Raw genomic sequence first — 13,009 nt, 5'->3', positions numbered from 1 at the left:
AATGGATTCCTTTGTTTGGGATTCTCATTTTTATAGTTAAAAAATACCCATAATCCTATTTTTAAATATAGAAAAAAAAATTGAGTACAACACAGTAAAAATACATATTTAAATCTCATGTAAAACATGGCCTATAAAATGGGATCACTCTATCAAAAGAAGTGAGTCTATTTGGCTCAATTGGCTTCAGAAAGAGGTTTATGAGTATAACTCTCTCCATCCTTATGTCCTTCTCTACCTATAGATTTATCAAACAAGTCTATATAATTATATATATATATATATATGTGTGTGTGTGTGTGTGTGTGTGTGTGTCCATCTTGTAAAGCAACCAATTGTATGAAAAAATTTGCAAAATACCATTAACTAGTTGCACAACCATGTTATGCACAATAAAGCATAATTTATAATTTAATGTAATTTATATTGTCAATATATTGAGGAATCAACATGACATTATCCATCTATATTGATTCGGCCCAATTGATTAAGTAGGAATCAAAAGAGCGGTCTCTCACAATATGTTTATGTTTACATTTGGGTGTGTGTATATAGACACATGTTTATGTTTGTATCATAAAATTTACAATTTTTATGCCAACCAAATGTTATGTGTAATGCTGGAGTGGATTAATTTCATTGAGTGGCAACAACAATATTAATAGTTAACACCAACATTTTTGTAAGTGTCTCTCATCCATTCTATCAAAATAGCTTGGTAGTTGTGATTGTACAAGGAGCTTTTCTTGCTAGGTTTTAATATCCTTGTTCTTTTGTGGTGCACTTAGAATTTTATTTATTTATTTTGTTTGGTCTTCACCAGGTCAACCAACATGGTTCAAAAGTGTAGTTTGTTGACAAAATACAAAATGAATAAATAACAACTAAATTATTGCAAAATGCCCAGATTATATTAGACTAAAACAAAATTAAAAAAATAAAAAAGAAATGTAACTAACCCTGCTTTTATCATTTTTTTAATAAAGAAATGTAACAAACATCAACATGTAATCAACATATACATGGTGGCCAAACGCAATTAGAAGGAATAACAAGACAATGGAGGAGAGTAGTGAGTTTGGCCACAAAGGATATCTCAATCTAAATTATTTAAATTAAACCCCGCATCAGTCATTTCTAAGAAAAACAAAATTTATTTAAAAAATGGTTTCAACTCTAGTTAATCAGTACTAATTATTTGCCAGGGTGAGTGAAGAATCACACCAAATAGAGAAAATACGGGGTATATCGCTTCCCAAACAGTTCTGTTTGCCAGTCGCTGCTACATGTGCAACCAAGATTTCTTTGCGGTAGGTCACTTCAAAAACAAAAATAAAAATTTGCTTACTAATACTATTAGTTTTTTTTTAGTAGGCTTGTGTCTTTGTATGTAGATTTTAAAGTAAAATTTTGGAACCTAACATTTATAGCTAAAGACATTCCCTATAGCCCCCATAAGGAAAAGTTTCTATGTGAGAGATATAAATGTTAACATCATTTTAAGAAATTTAAAGGTTTCTTGACTAAAATATTGACATATCACATTGATATACTAATAACATTTATACTAGTAAAGTTAGTAAAAAAAAATAGTGGTATTTTAAATATTTTTTCTTAGAGAGGTTCAACTTATGGCTTCCGCACCTGATGATAGCTCTTTATCATCAGACCAAGACACCAGTTAGTTTTTGGTGTAGGCGGTAATTGAATCCCAAATCTCTTATTCAACCATCAGATATTTTACTTGTTGAGCTAACTGGATTTTCAATAATTAAAAATACAAACAAAAAAAATACTTTACAATTACCTTTCTAAATTTATTTTTTTTGTAATTTTTCCTATATAATTAATTAAATTTATGTTATTAACTCGTACACTTATTAATTTAGTTGTTTTGAGTTTTTGTTAATTATTAATTTTTGAATTTAGTATGATAATCTGTGTATTTATATATTCATAATTTATATCTATATGTTTATTAATATATTTATGTTTATACCCTTGGTTGACATATGTTAAGCTCATTATTGGGGTCAGGGACCAAAATTTGTTAATGGGTACAAAATACAGTGTCTACAAATATTAGTGTAGTATTCTTAAAAAAACTAAAATAATAACCTAGTACGTATGGGCAGCCGCCTCAGGTGTCGTGAATAGGTGACCATGTTGATGATACCATGTTGTATTGTTCATATCTAAATGAAAATTGTCTTTCCCAACTACATTTTGAGCTCGCTTATTCCAAAGTCGGTAGTATTGTGCATGCTGCCTACACCGATTGATACTAGACTTTTCTGTCAACTTTACACAATGCACAGATTTATCGAAATTATTAGTAGGCCACTTTGGACATCTTTGTAGCAACCTAAACTGTCGCATGACTCTTTCTGGATGGTAATACTCCACAATTTGGAAGCAAAGCAAAAGCGCTGTTGTAGTCCATATATGTTTTTCTACAAGACACCAGGGATGCAAACAATTATCGTACGGTGTCCAAACAACCTACAATTCCAATTATAATAACTATGTTATAATCAATCAAGAATATAATATAACTAGTAAACCAACCATTGATGTATTGTGACAACATATATTACCTGTTGATTATGATGTGTGTTGTGATTAGAACGGTACGCATGTAGAACATGCATTGGTGTGTGAGTAAAAGTTCTCTTGGTCGCCCACCTATACACAATTAATGATTGCCACTAATTTTAGGGTTTGGAAGTATCAAGGATAAATACTATAATATACAATTTTGTATAGAAATAGAAAGTAAATATTATATTTGCAACCATATGTGTTGTCACCATTTAAATTCGTTGGATTTATTGGAATTGGGGTCAGATATAAAAGATGCTCCCAAGCCCATAATTGTAATATGAAAACAAGTCTTGAAACCTCTGTGCTTTTTCTAATAGCAGTAATACACAACTCTTTATAAAGGAAAGCAAGTGTGGCACTACCTCAGCTACACCAAAGTCCGCTAACAGCTGGATAACTTTACTCTTATTTCCAAATAGTAAAGTCAAAACCTAGAACATGTATGCCCTAGCATACTGTTGGATTGTTACAATATTGGCACCCTCTGGTAGGTTTGAGAATGTATTCCTTACCTAGGTTATTTTAATGCCACCATAGTCCAATGTTGTTGCAGGTGGTCTAACTTCAAGTAAATTTTAACAAACTATTCCCCAGTCCAAATTAGTGGGCCCGCACACTGCATTGCCATCAATAGGCAATCCTATAATGATTGCTATATCATATAGAGTGATTGACATTTCACAAGTAGGTAGGTGAAATATATGAGTTTCAGATCACCACCGCTCTACTATAGAAGTGATAAGACCCTAGCCAAGATCTATATGTGGTAGACGGATGACACGGTATAATTTACATTAATGCAAATATGAGGCAATACACTCGCCTAACTGCCGGGGGGTGGGGGGTGCAAATGGTTGGAGTCGCACTTATAAGGTGGAAACCTGAAATTTTTAAAAAAATGTACAATGTTATATTGGTAATGTTGAATTTATTTTCATGTAAATTGAATAATTGTAGATAGTATTAGGACATTAATAAATTTTGATCTCACAACATACATTACCTTCCATTGCATCATTAGAGATGTGATATTGTTGTTGGGTTAGCAGAGAAGGATCGAACGACCCCTGCTTCATTTCGAATATATCCTACATTAAATGCTACAATGAGTTGAACCATGCAACATCCATTACCTCTATATTAGTAGGAAATTGTCTATAAATCAAACTAAATTAACCTTCTTCTTTTTTGGACTAAGATAACCTTTATGATATTAATGAATTTTTTTTGAAGAAGAATATGATATTAATGAATTGACAATAAAGTACTATTAAGATCTTGGTCAACCCTAAATTAAATAGACTATAAGAAATTAATCATAATCATACTCATACTCATAAATGGAATGGAATCAACCCTAATTATCCTATCCTTATATTCATACACAAACAATATAAAGTATAGTGTAAGTGAAGACGTGTTTTCACAATATCTTTAATATATAAACACTAAGATTAAAAAATTACAATATCTGAAGATATATTTTTTACAAACAATGTATATAAAAAAATTACAAACTAAGAAAATAATTTCCAATTAAATTAGGGAGTTGAAAAGTTTACTACAATCGCGATACGAAGTGAAGGAATGTAGGAATTATAGAATGAAGAAATAAAGAACGAAAATACACAATCAAATAATCATAAATATCTTCTAAAAAATATAATCTTAAATAAAAACAAAAGAACTATAATAAAATTAGTATATAGTGACTACTACAGTTTTTTATTCTAAACATTAAATATAACTTACAATGCTTGTAGTTCATAATGAAATTGAAAGAAACTCAAATAAAGGATTTAGGAAGTCAAATTTTTTAATAATAATAGTTTTAGCAAAAATAATCATATACACAATTATTAGTATTAACTATAATATAACCATTTATAATATTTACAATATATTAGCGTATAATATTTATAAAGCATATAATTAATTTTTATTTCCCAACCTATAACCACCCTAAATCGTAAAGATTCAAGAAACTTAATACATTTTTATACCAACTAAATTTTAATGAAATCAAAAGAATCACAAATATACGATTTATTATACTAAATAATAATAATAATAATAATAATAATAATAATAATAATAATAATAATAATAATAATACCCATACATATCTTTATTATAAACCAATAAACATATTGTGCAATATATTTTGTCCAAGTAATAGATGTAACAATTGATAATAACAAAGTAAAAATGATTATAAAAAGATTACAATAATACAGTTATTACAATTTTTGTGGTCATATAATAATAATAACAATAAAAATATTAAATAATTTCAAAATTAACAAATCACATATAAATTTAGTTAGAGAGTTGAGATACTTACCACAATTGTGATACCAACCGAAAGAGTGAGAATTGTAGAGTGGTACTTGCAAAAAAAAAAAAATAATAATAAATAAACACAAAATAACAACAATAATGAAAAGTTTATGTGAATCAGTTTGACCCTTAAAAGAGTTCAAGATATTGTATTTATAATGATATCAACAAGATACTTGAGATTTGCTATACAAGGCAATATTTTGTAATGAGTGAAAAATATTTGAATTTCAAAATAGACAATTCCTAGCCTAAAGCATAGCTTTTTTTTTTTTTTTTTGAGAAGCACCTTAAGTCATACGCTGATTATATGTTATCAACTACAAATAATCAAATTCATATATGGTGACTATTACAATTTATTATGGTAAATTTCAAATATAACTTAAAATGCTTGTAGTCCTAACCATAAAGAATTCATTAATCTAAAATTCAAATGATAATAACAACAACAACAACAATAATCATTATTATAGTCATAATCATAGTCATAAAAACAATATTAACTCTAATACAACAATACATAATATTTTACAATGTATTAACTTCTAATATTTACAAAGCATATATTTATACAATAATAATAAACTATTAATGTTTAGAGCTGTAAGTTAATAAGCAAAGCAAAAAATTAACATTAACCCAAAATTTACAATCCTTAGTTGTGCACACTAGAGTAAAGTAGAAGAGTAATAAAGCAACGAACAATCGGAAATATGTGAAACAATACAAAAAATGTTAATACTTTCTATAAGGAGATGCAAAAGCAAATGCTGCCTTTTATAACAAGGAGGAGAAATAAAAAGACAAAAAAGAATCTATACATGACATAGATTCTATGTGTGTGATATCAGTGGGTTTTATTAGGAATGAATAAAAAATATATTCTATGTACTTAAGTCTTTGGAGAATAAGAATCAAGATTCAGGAAGAGGTAATTGACTCCTCTAATTTTTGGCAACTCCATTGCTATAATTCTTTTTTTTTCCCCTCCATTTTTAGCATGCCAAAATTCCTATTAAATTTTTCTCTCTCATCCCTTACAATTTCATCAACTTGGTTGTCATAATTCTTTTTTTTTTTTCTCACATTTTTGGCAACTTAGTTGCCACCGTTCCTTTTTTCTCTCTCCTCACTCCCCTACAATTTTGGCAACTTGGTTGCCACAATTACTTTTTTCCTTTCGAGCACTCCTCTCCTTCAGGCACTTCATTTGGATAGCTGATTTTTAGTGATAGGAATTTTAATAACCTCATTATCAAAATTTAAATTTTTTCTCACACCAACCATCACATTATTTCTCTCTCCTCTCTCATACTTTTTGTTAAAATTTTATCGTGTTACCGAAATTTGTTTCTTTCCTCATTTTTCCAAATAATTTCCAACACTTCCTATATCACAAATAAACTTTTTTTTTTTCTTCCCTATAATATTTAGTCAAAAACTCCAACATCTCATTTATTAAAAAAAAAAAAATAAATTATTCTAGTTCTTTTTGCCCTTTTTGCTAAAATATTTACTTACTGTGTTACATTTGGACCGGACCGTGGCCGATTCATCTGGTTAAAAGAGAGAGAGAAAAAAAGACACTGGTAATAAGCTGACGAGTGAGCTCTGCCTCCTGCTTTCAACCTTCTTTTCATATTCATTTCGTTTTCTCAGAATCGAAATTAAAAAAATTCATGATGTCTGAAACCGAGTTCCATGGTTCAAGCTCTGTTGCTGCTGCTGCTGCTACTACTCCTCCATTATTACCCCATTATCACTCTCAGTATCAGCAACACCAATTCCTTAGCCATGGGAGTGTGTCTGTGACCCCTCAGCCTCAGCATCAGCATCAACAACACCAACAAAGCCTTTCACTTGCACAGAGAATGCAAGGAGACACATGCTTCCGCTGCCATCAGCAAGGTCACTGGGCTATATATTGTCCCTTCAAAACCCCACCCAGCAAATCTGAGCCGTCCACTTCCACTTCCAGCCCCACCAGCACTCTTGATCTCCCCCTCCTTCGCTGCCGTTGTGGCCGGTCCTGTCTCGTTCGGGTTGCTCAAACCGACAAGAACCCCGGCAGGAAGTTCTACACTTGCCGTGGTGTTAATGTCAGAACATCATATGCAATCATCAATTTCGATACTTTTTTTGATCTGGGTACTCTTGGGTTTCGATTTCTTTTAATGTTCTTTTTGTTTGTCACGTTTTTAACAGGGTACTAAATGTAAGTTCTTTAAGTGGTGTGACGAGGTCAAAACAAATGGTGAAGTCAAAACGTGTTTTTGTCGAGCTGGGCCTTGTGCATGGGATATGATGACAAGTGGTCCCAATGCGGGTCGAGGCTATTTTGTCTGCAGAGTCCCCAAGGTGTACCTGCCCTCATTCAATATTTCTTGTAGATAATCTAGTTTATTGCCGCTATAATTTCTGGCTTCTTGATATATATGGCATGCACAAATTTGTTTTCGTTTTTGTACCTAATGTTGATTTTGATTGTATTAACTCTTTTTCCATTTGTGATAGATATAGAACCATTGAGTAAGTTCACCAGCTTCAGTAAAAGTCACTAAATTTGGGTTGTATTGCTATGAAAACATGGGTACATAAACCTGGTTTCATTGATGGTCTTTGTTTCTGATTGGTAATTTGGTACTTTTCATGGAATATCAATTGCTTAGGTTAATTGAACCATTTCATTGTATTTCATTAACTTAAGAACTACTGGCCTAGCACTCTGCGGTTTAGTATCTGCTTTTGTTGGCATGATTAATCCTTCTTGCAATACCTGATCGAGTGTGACTTATTAACATGTATAGAAGAAAAGTATATACTTGTTGAACTCACAGTTGGATTTTCCATTTAACAATCACTACCGTTGATTCACCAACAAGTTGAGGCATGTAATGCAAATTCATATGAGCTGGGTGATTGGGCATGTAGTGATGTTTTGTGATATAAATTTTCTCAGTATCCAAGATGCATTTATATTGTATGGTCCTTTGCTTATTTCATTGTTGGCGTTAATATTATTAAATATAATGTACCAAACATCCATCTGTAAGTGGGTCTTGCTCAGTTCCAACTACCCATACAGCACCTTGTCCTTAAACCAATACAGATAAAAGTAAACCAAGAAACTTGAAAAGATATAGCTGGCAGCATTTTAGGAGAGCAGCCTCTGTTCATTTTGTGTATCCTCCTTATGGAGCATTTTAAAATCACAGATTTGCCATTCTTTCACATACTAGTTGATATCTGATTAATGGATTGTGGCTTTGAAACAGGGACAAGGAGCTTGTCGTTTCCTTCAATGGGAGGATACTCAAGAAATTACCACAATTAATGATCTTGTAGATGAAAGTAAACATGACATATCTGCAGATTCTACTTCAAGAAGCCATCAGTTAGCCATTAAAATGGGTGGTTTGAGTATTAAGCATTTAAAGAGGAAGTTTGATTCACTAGAGATGGAAAATCCTCAACATCTCCCAACTTCTGTGGCTGTACATGAACATTTTGAGAAAGATCAAGAGCCTGTCATAGAGAGGAGTGAACATGATGAGACTTCAGAGAATTTAACGTCTACAAAGTATATTGATCCATCACGAGTTGAGGACTCTTCAAATCTCCAAGACCTAGTTATGCTGGGGGTTGAGTTGGGTTCCATTATGAAGAAATCACTTTTAATTACCCATCTGACATCTCAGGCTGAGATTCATTGCCAGCAGGCTGAGTTCTGGAGGCAAATTGCTGCTGCTGGAGACACTTCTACTGAAGGTAATTCTTGCGTATGTACACATTTGCTATGTATCCTACAATTACTCTCCCCCCCCGCCATTTCTTTATAGTTTATGTTTCTCTTGCTTTATTCTTGCTAACTTGCTGCGCACCCTTGTCAATTATGTGTTAATATTTTTTTTTCTTTCAGTGACAGATTGTATAAGTCAAATTTTAGGACTTCATATTCTGGGTTGGTTGGGCCGGCTTGCTTTCCCTCCTCCTCGATGTTTATTTGTTCTTCCACCTCGGCCTTTCTTTTGCTGTAAATACAGATTACATTCCATTATTAGGTTTTTTTCCCTCTTTCATCTTTGGTTATGACTCCAATTCATATTCTTGGCAGGTGTTTTCCCTAATTTTGATCCCATATTTGTTCCTCGAGATAAAGATGTGTCTAATTGTGAAGGATCTGCTGACCTGCATCATAGCCCTTCAATTGTTGAATTTGATGAGACATCATCACAAATATCTTGTTGTGACGTTCAGTCTTCAAGTGAATTGTCAATCCCCAAGAGTCCTGCTTTGCTAAAAGGCAGCGTAACAACTTTAAACATGGACGTGCTTGAGCAGACAGTGTTGCATGTTCAAAATCAGCTTCTTACCCATCTTGAATCAATGAATCCGCTTGAACACGAGTCCATGACACAGGTGGCGGAATCTACTTTTATTGTTTTGGATCGTCTATTAGTTAATTATACACCTTTTCATGAGTGTGTGAAGGAGTTCATTGCCTGTGCATCATCATTTGCTGATATAGAGCAGTCTATCAACAACGAACATTCTTTTCAAGATTTGATGGAGCGGCTACATAGTGAGAAAGTAAGGTATGATGATATTTCTCACATCCATGACGAAATAATGACTGCATATACAGACTCCAATCAGCGTCTTCACTCACTTCGTGAAGAGGTTTCCTGTGTCAAAGAGTTGCTTCTTCGAATTGAGAATCAGTTGTCCAGTTGTGAGGCTGAGACTAAGGAGCTAGAGACTCGTGTAGGTGAGGTTTCTAGGGATATGCTGGAGTCTCAAAAGAGTTTGCAGACTGCATCTCAGGAAGCAGAAGAGGCAACAAAAATTTGTCATCAAAGGGAGCAAAAGCGTAATGCAGCTAAGGCAGCCTTAGAGATGGCAAGAATTAAGCTTCGGCAGTGATTGTATATTGACCATTCTCAATGTAAAATACAACAATGGTGTTTATATATGTAGATTATGCTGTATGATAGTGTAGATTGATGTGTCTCCTTAATCCTTTCCCCCTTTTCTCTTTCAAAGTAGAAATGCTAACCAACTTTTTGCAAGCTTGGTAACTGAATATAGCTCATGAAAGAATTTGTTCTAAATTACTCGCTTATACACGCATGCAAACCATTCTCTGACCTATGCTTTTGGTCTTGTTTGAACTTTGAACATAATGATTGTATATGGTTGTTTCCATTAGCCCTTGCATTACTCAACACTACAGTAATATACCTACGTATCAAGCAGTGATGAAGGGTCGTTACTGACAGGATTCATCTTTTTCTTATAAAGATATATTGAATAGAGAGAAAATGCTTAATTGTTTTTATTTTTGTCAGTCAGTCGTTGATTCATCTTTTTCTTATATAGATATATTGAATAGAGAGAAAATGCTTAATTGTTTTTATTTTTGTCAGTCAGTCGTTCATTTATGATATGTTTGGTTGCTAAGAAAATGTCAAAAGACATCAAAAAAAAAAAAAAAGAACTTAGATTTTACATTGGGATTTGAGGAAATGTTTGGCTCTGTTCAACTGAGCGTAATACAAATAATTAGCATGGTGAGTTCTGCTGACCATTTGAGAAACCAGAACAACATCAAGCATGAGGTTGTTTAGAATCTGTAACTGCTTTTCTTTTCCACAGTACTTCTGAGCAACCAAACAGAAACTTCAAGCTCAGAAAAGTAATGAGACTGTCTGATCCATCCGTATCTTGTTTAGAACCTGTAACGGTACTTCAGCTTCATCTTTACATATTTTGCTCTTTTTTTCTTTGAAAACTTTGATTTCTTACTGCAGTATGATTCTTGGATTTCTTCAGAACTAAGGAGTGTATCAATGAATATGAGTATACCTTAGGCCATAATATACTCCAGTTGAGTTTGCTTCCATCCCCAGTTCTAAAACCTCAAAGAAAACTCATTTCTTCTGCCGTTCCTGCAAACACTTTGTTCAAGCTGTGTGAGGGAACCAATCAGCAGTGCATACAAGGAGTTGCCACTATTTAGGAAATTTAGTGGGAACAATCTGAGCGTGCGAAAGTCAAAGGTAGCCATGGGAACATGCCAACCTTTCACAGTCATTCTGCATGTTGTGTTAGCCATGGCGCTTATTCTTTTCTGTTTTAAGATTTTGAATGTGCATGAAGTCCCTGTATGTAAATTTGCTTGCCTTTCTAGTAAAATTTGATAGAGTATGGTATTTGATTCACTTGAATAACCTTGTTGGAAATCAATAAACTGGGAAAATAGTTTATTTGGCATTAGAAGAAGCTTTTGGTGTGGTGCAGTTGGACAAATGTGCTAAGAACAGAGAGAATATTTTTTTTTTTTTGATAGGTAAGAAAGGCTGTCTTAGAAAACTACTCCATCAAAGAAATGAAGTAGGCAAAGAAGATATGTACAAGCAACAGCGAAAAACAAAAAAACAAAAAACTATGTACAAGAAGAAAGGGAATCTAAAAACAGCAGAATAAATTCCCTAGAAGTAAATGTTGGTTTCAGACTTTCTAGTGTTAGAAAAAACCAGCCATATAGCTATGATACAATGTTAAAATAAGAAAATATTAGGAAGAAGTAAGAGAAAACGAGAGAGAAAAAGCATAAGCGATTAAGTTCAGTCTTAAAGGCAGATGTCTATAGCAGAATGACCCAAATGGCTACGATGAACTTGGATTAGGATAATACAATGAATTTTGACTAATAATATAATGGGATTGAACATTGATATCTCTAATATTACGATCTAATGCCTACCCTCCTTTGGGCACTGAGGTCTTATACATTGACTAATATATATATATATATATATATATATATATATATATATATATATATCTATATATATTATTTCCCCCCCCCCCCCCCCCTTTCTTGACTGAGGTCTTATACATGATAGTAAGTTCAACTGTAATTTTAACTTACTGTTATCAATCTCAAGTGCCTTTTTTAATTACTTTTGGGGGTGACGGGGGATCAAGTATTAATTTCAAATATTGCTTAAAACTTTAAGACATCCTTACGTCCTTTTTCCTAATTTTAGAAAATGGGTACTTCTTGTCGCCTAGATGGAACAAAATTATATAAGAACAGAGCCCTTAGACCTACTTTTGTGAAAATAAGTTTCTGAGAGCAGCAGCAACAAATAGTGTCATAGAATTCTATGATATGACTGAGAATGGGGTACTCTTTTGGCTAGTATAAATAGATTTTAATTTGTTTAGAATAGAAATTGATGATCCTGCAAGACAAGCTATAGAGTTTCTTATGCTTGCTGAAGCCCATAATATTTGGAGAGCTTTCATTAATTTTCTTTGCTTTGTTTAGCAACTCTAAAGTAAGATAGTTAAAAATTATGTGCTTTTTTCCTTTTGAATTTTTCTTTCTACAGGTTTAAAAAATAATGGTCAGAACTTTCATGTATTATACTTAAGGAAGATTAATTAATTCCAGATGTTTCAGTTCCCGAAGATCTTGAACACATTCAAAACAAATGTATACTCCAGAGCAAGAGAAGGCAAGCGACAGGGTTGCTTTAATTCAGTTACTTCAAAATGAATAATTGTTGAGATAGTGGAAGCTATATTACCATTCAAATGTTGAAGCCTCTTCAAATCCCTTTATGAAGAATCAACTGCTGACATCTCATTCTCAGGCTGAGATTCATTGCCAACGGGCAGAGTTTTGGAGGCAGATTATTGCTGCTGGAGTCGCTTATACTGCAGGTTTTCTTGTGTTATTGTGTCAATTTTGTGTGAATATTTCTTTCTTTCGATCTTTTTTTTTTTTTTTTTTTTTTTCAATGATAGATTTTATCTGTAATTTTAGGTCTTTATATTTTGGGTTGGTTGGGCCAGCTTGCTTTCCCTCCTCGATTTTTATCATTTCTTCCACCTCTGCCTTTCTTTTGATGTTTTGGCAGATATTTTCCCTTATTTTGATCCCATATTTGTTCCTTGATATATCTAATCGTGAATTTGACAGGCCATCTTCACAAATATCTTGTTGTGACGCGAAGGCTTTGAGGGGATGTTTCTTGGAATTTGTCAATCC

The 13,009-nt window shown here is 32.7% G+C and overlaps 1 protein-coding gene across 1 annotated transcript; it reads left to right on the top strand.

Annotated features, from left to right (window-relative positions):
* Nucleotides 1-6,447: 6,447 nt before the first annotated feature.
* On the top strand, nt 6,448-10,030 carry LOC142642416 (uncharacterized). Its single transcript, XM_075816768.1, has 5 exons — nt 6,448-7,046; nt 7,153-7,305; nt 8,223-8,715; nt 8,867-8,980; nt 9,062-10,030. The coding sequence occupies exons 1-5, from the start codon at nt 6,627-6,629 to the stop codon at nt 9,868-9,870; spliced, it is 1,989 nt and encodes a 662-aa protein (XP_075672883.1). The 5' UTR covers nt 6,448-6,626; the 3' UTR covers nt 9,871-10,030.
* The last annotated feature ends 2,979 nt before the right edge of the window (nt 10,031-13,009 follow it).

This window comes from Castanea sativa, chromosome 1 (genome assembly GCF_040712315.1).
Source record: "Castanea sativa cultivar Marrone di Chiusa Pesio chromosome 1, ASM4071231v1".
Classification (NCBI taxonomy): domain Eukaryota; kingdom Viridiplantae; phylum Streptophyta; class Magnoliopsida; order Fagales; family Fagaceae; genus Castanea; species Castanea sativa.
Note: the sequence above shows the minus strand (reverse complement) of the source record. Positions and strands in the feature narration are given on the sequence as shown.

Coding starts and splice junctions, on each gene's coding strand:
- LOC142642416 (XM_075816768.1), top strand. CDS start 6,627: ATGATGTCTGAAACCGAGTTCCATGGTTCAAGCTCTGTTGCTGCTGCT. Junction 7,047..7,152: donor ACACTTGCCGTGGTGTTAAT/GTCAGAACATCA, acceptor CGTTTTTAACAG/GGTACTAAATGTAAGTTCTT. Junction 8,981..9,061: donor ACCTCGGCCTTTCTTTTGCT/GTAAATACAGAT, acceptor TATTCTTGGCAG/GTGTTTTCCCTAATTTTGAT.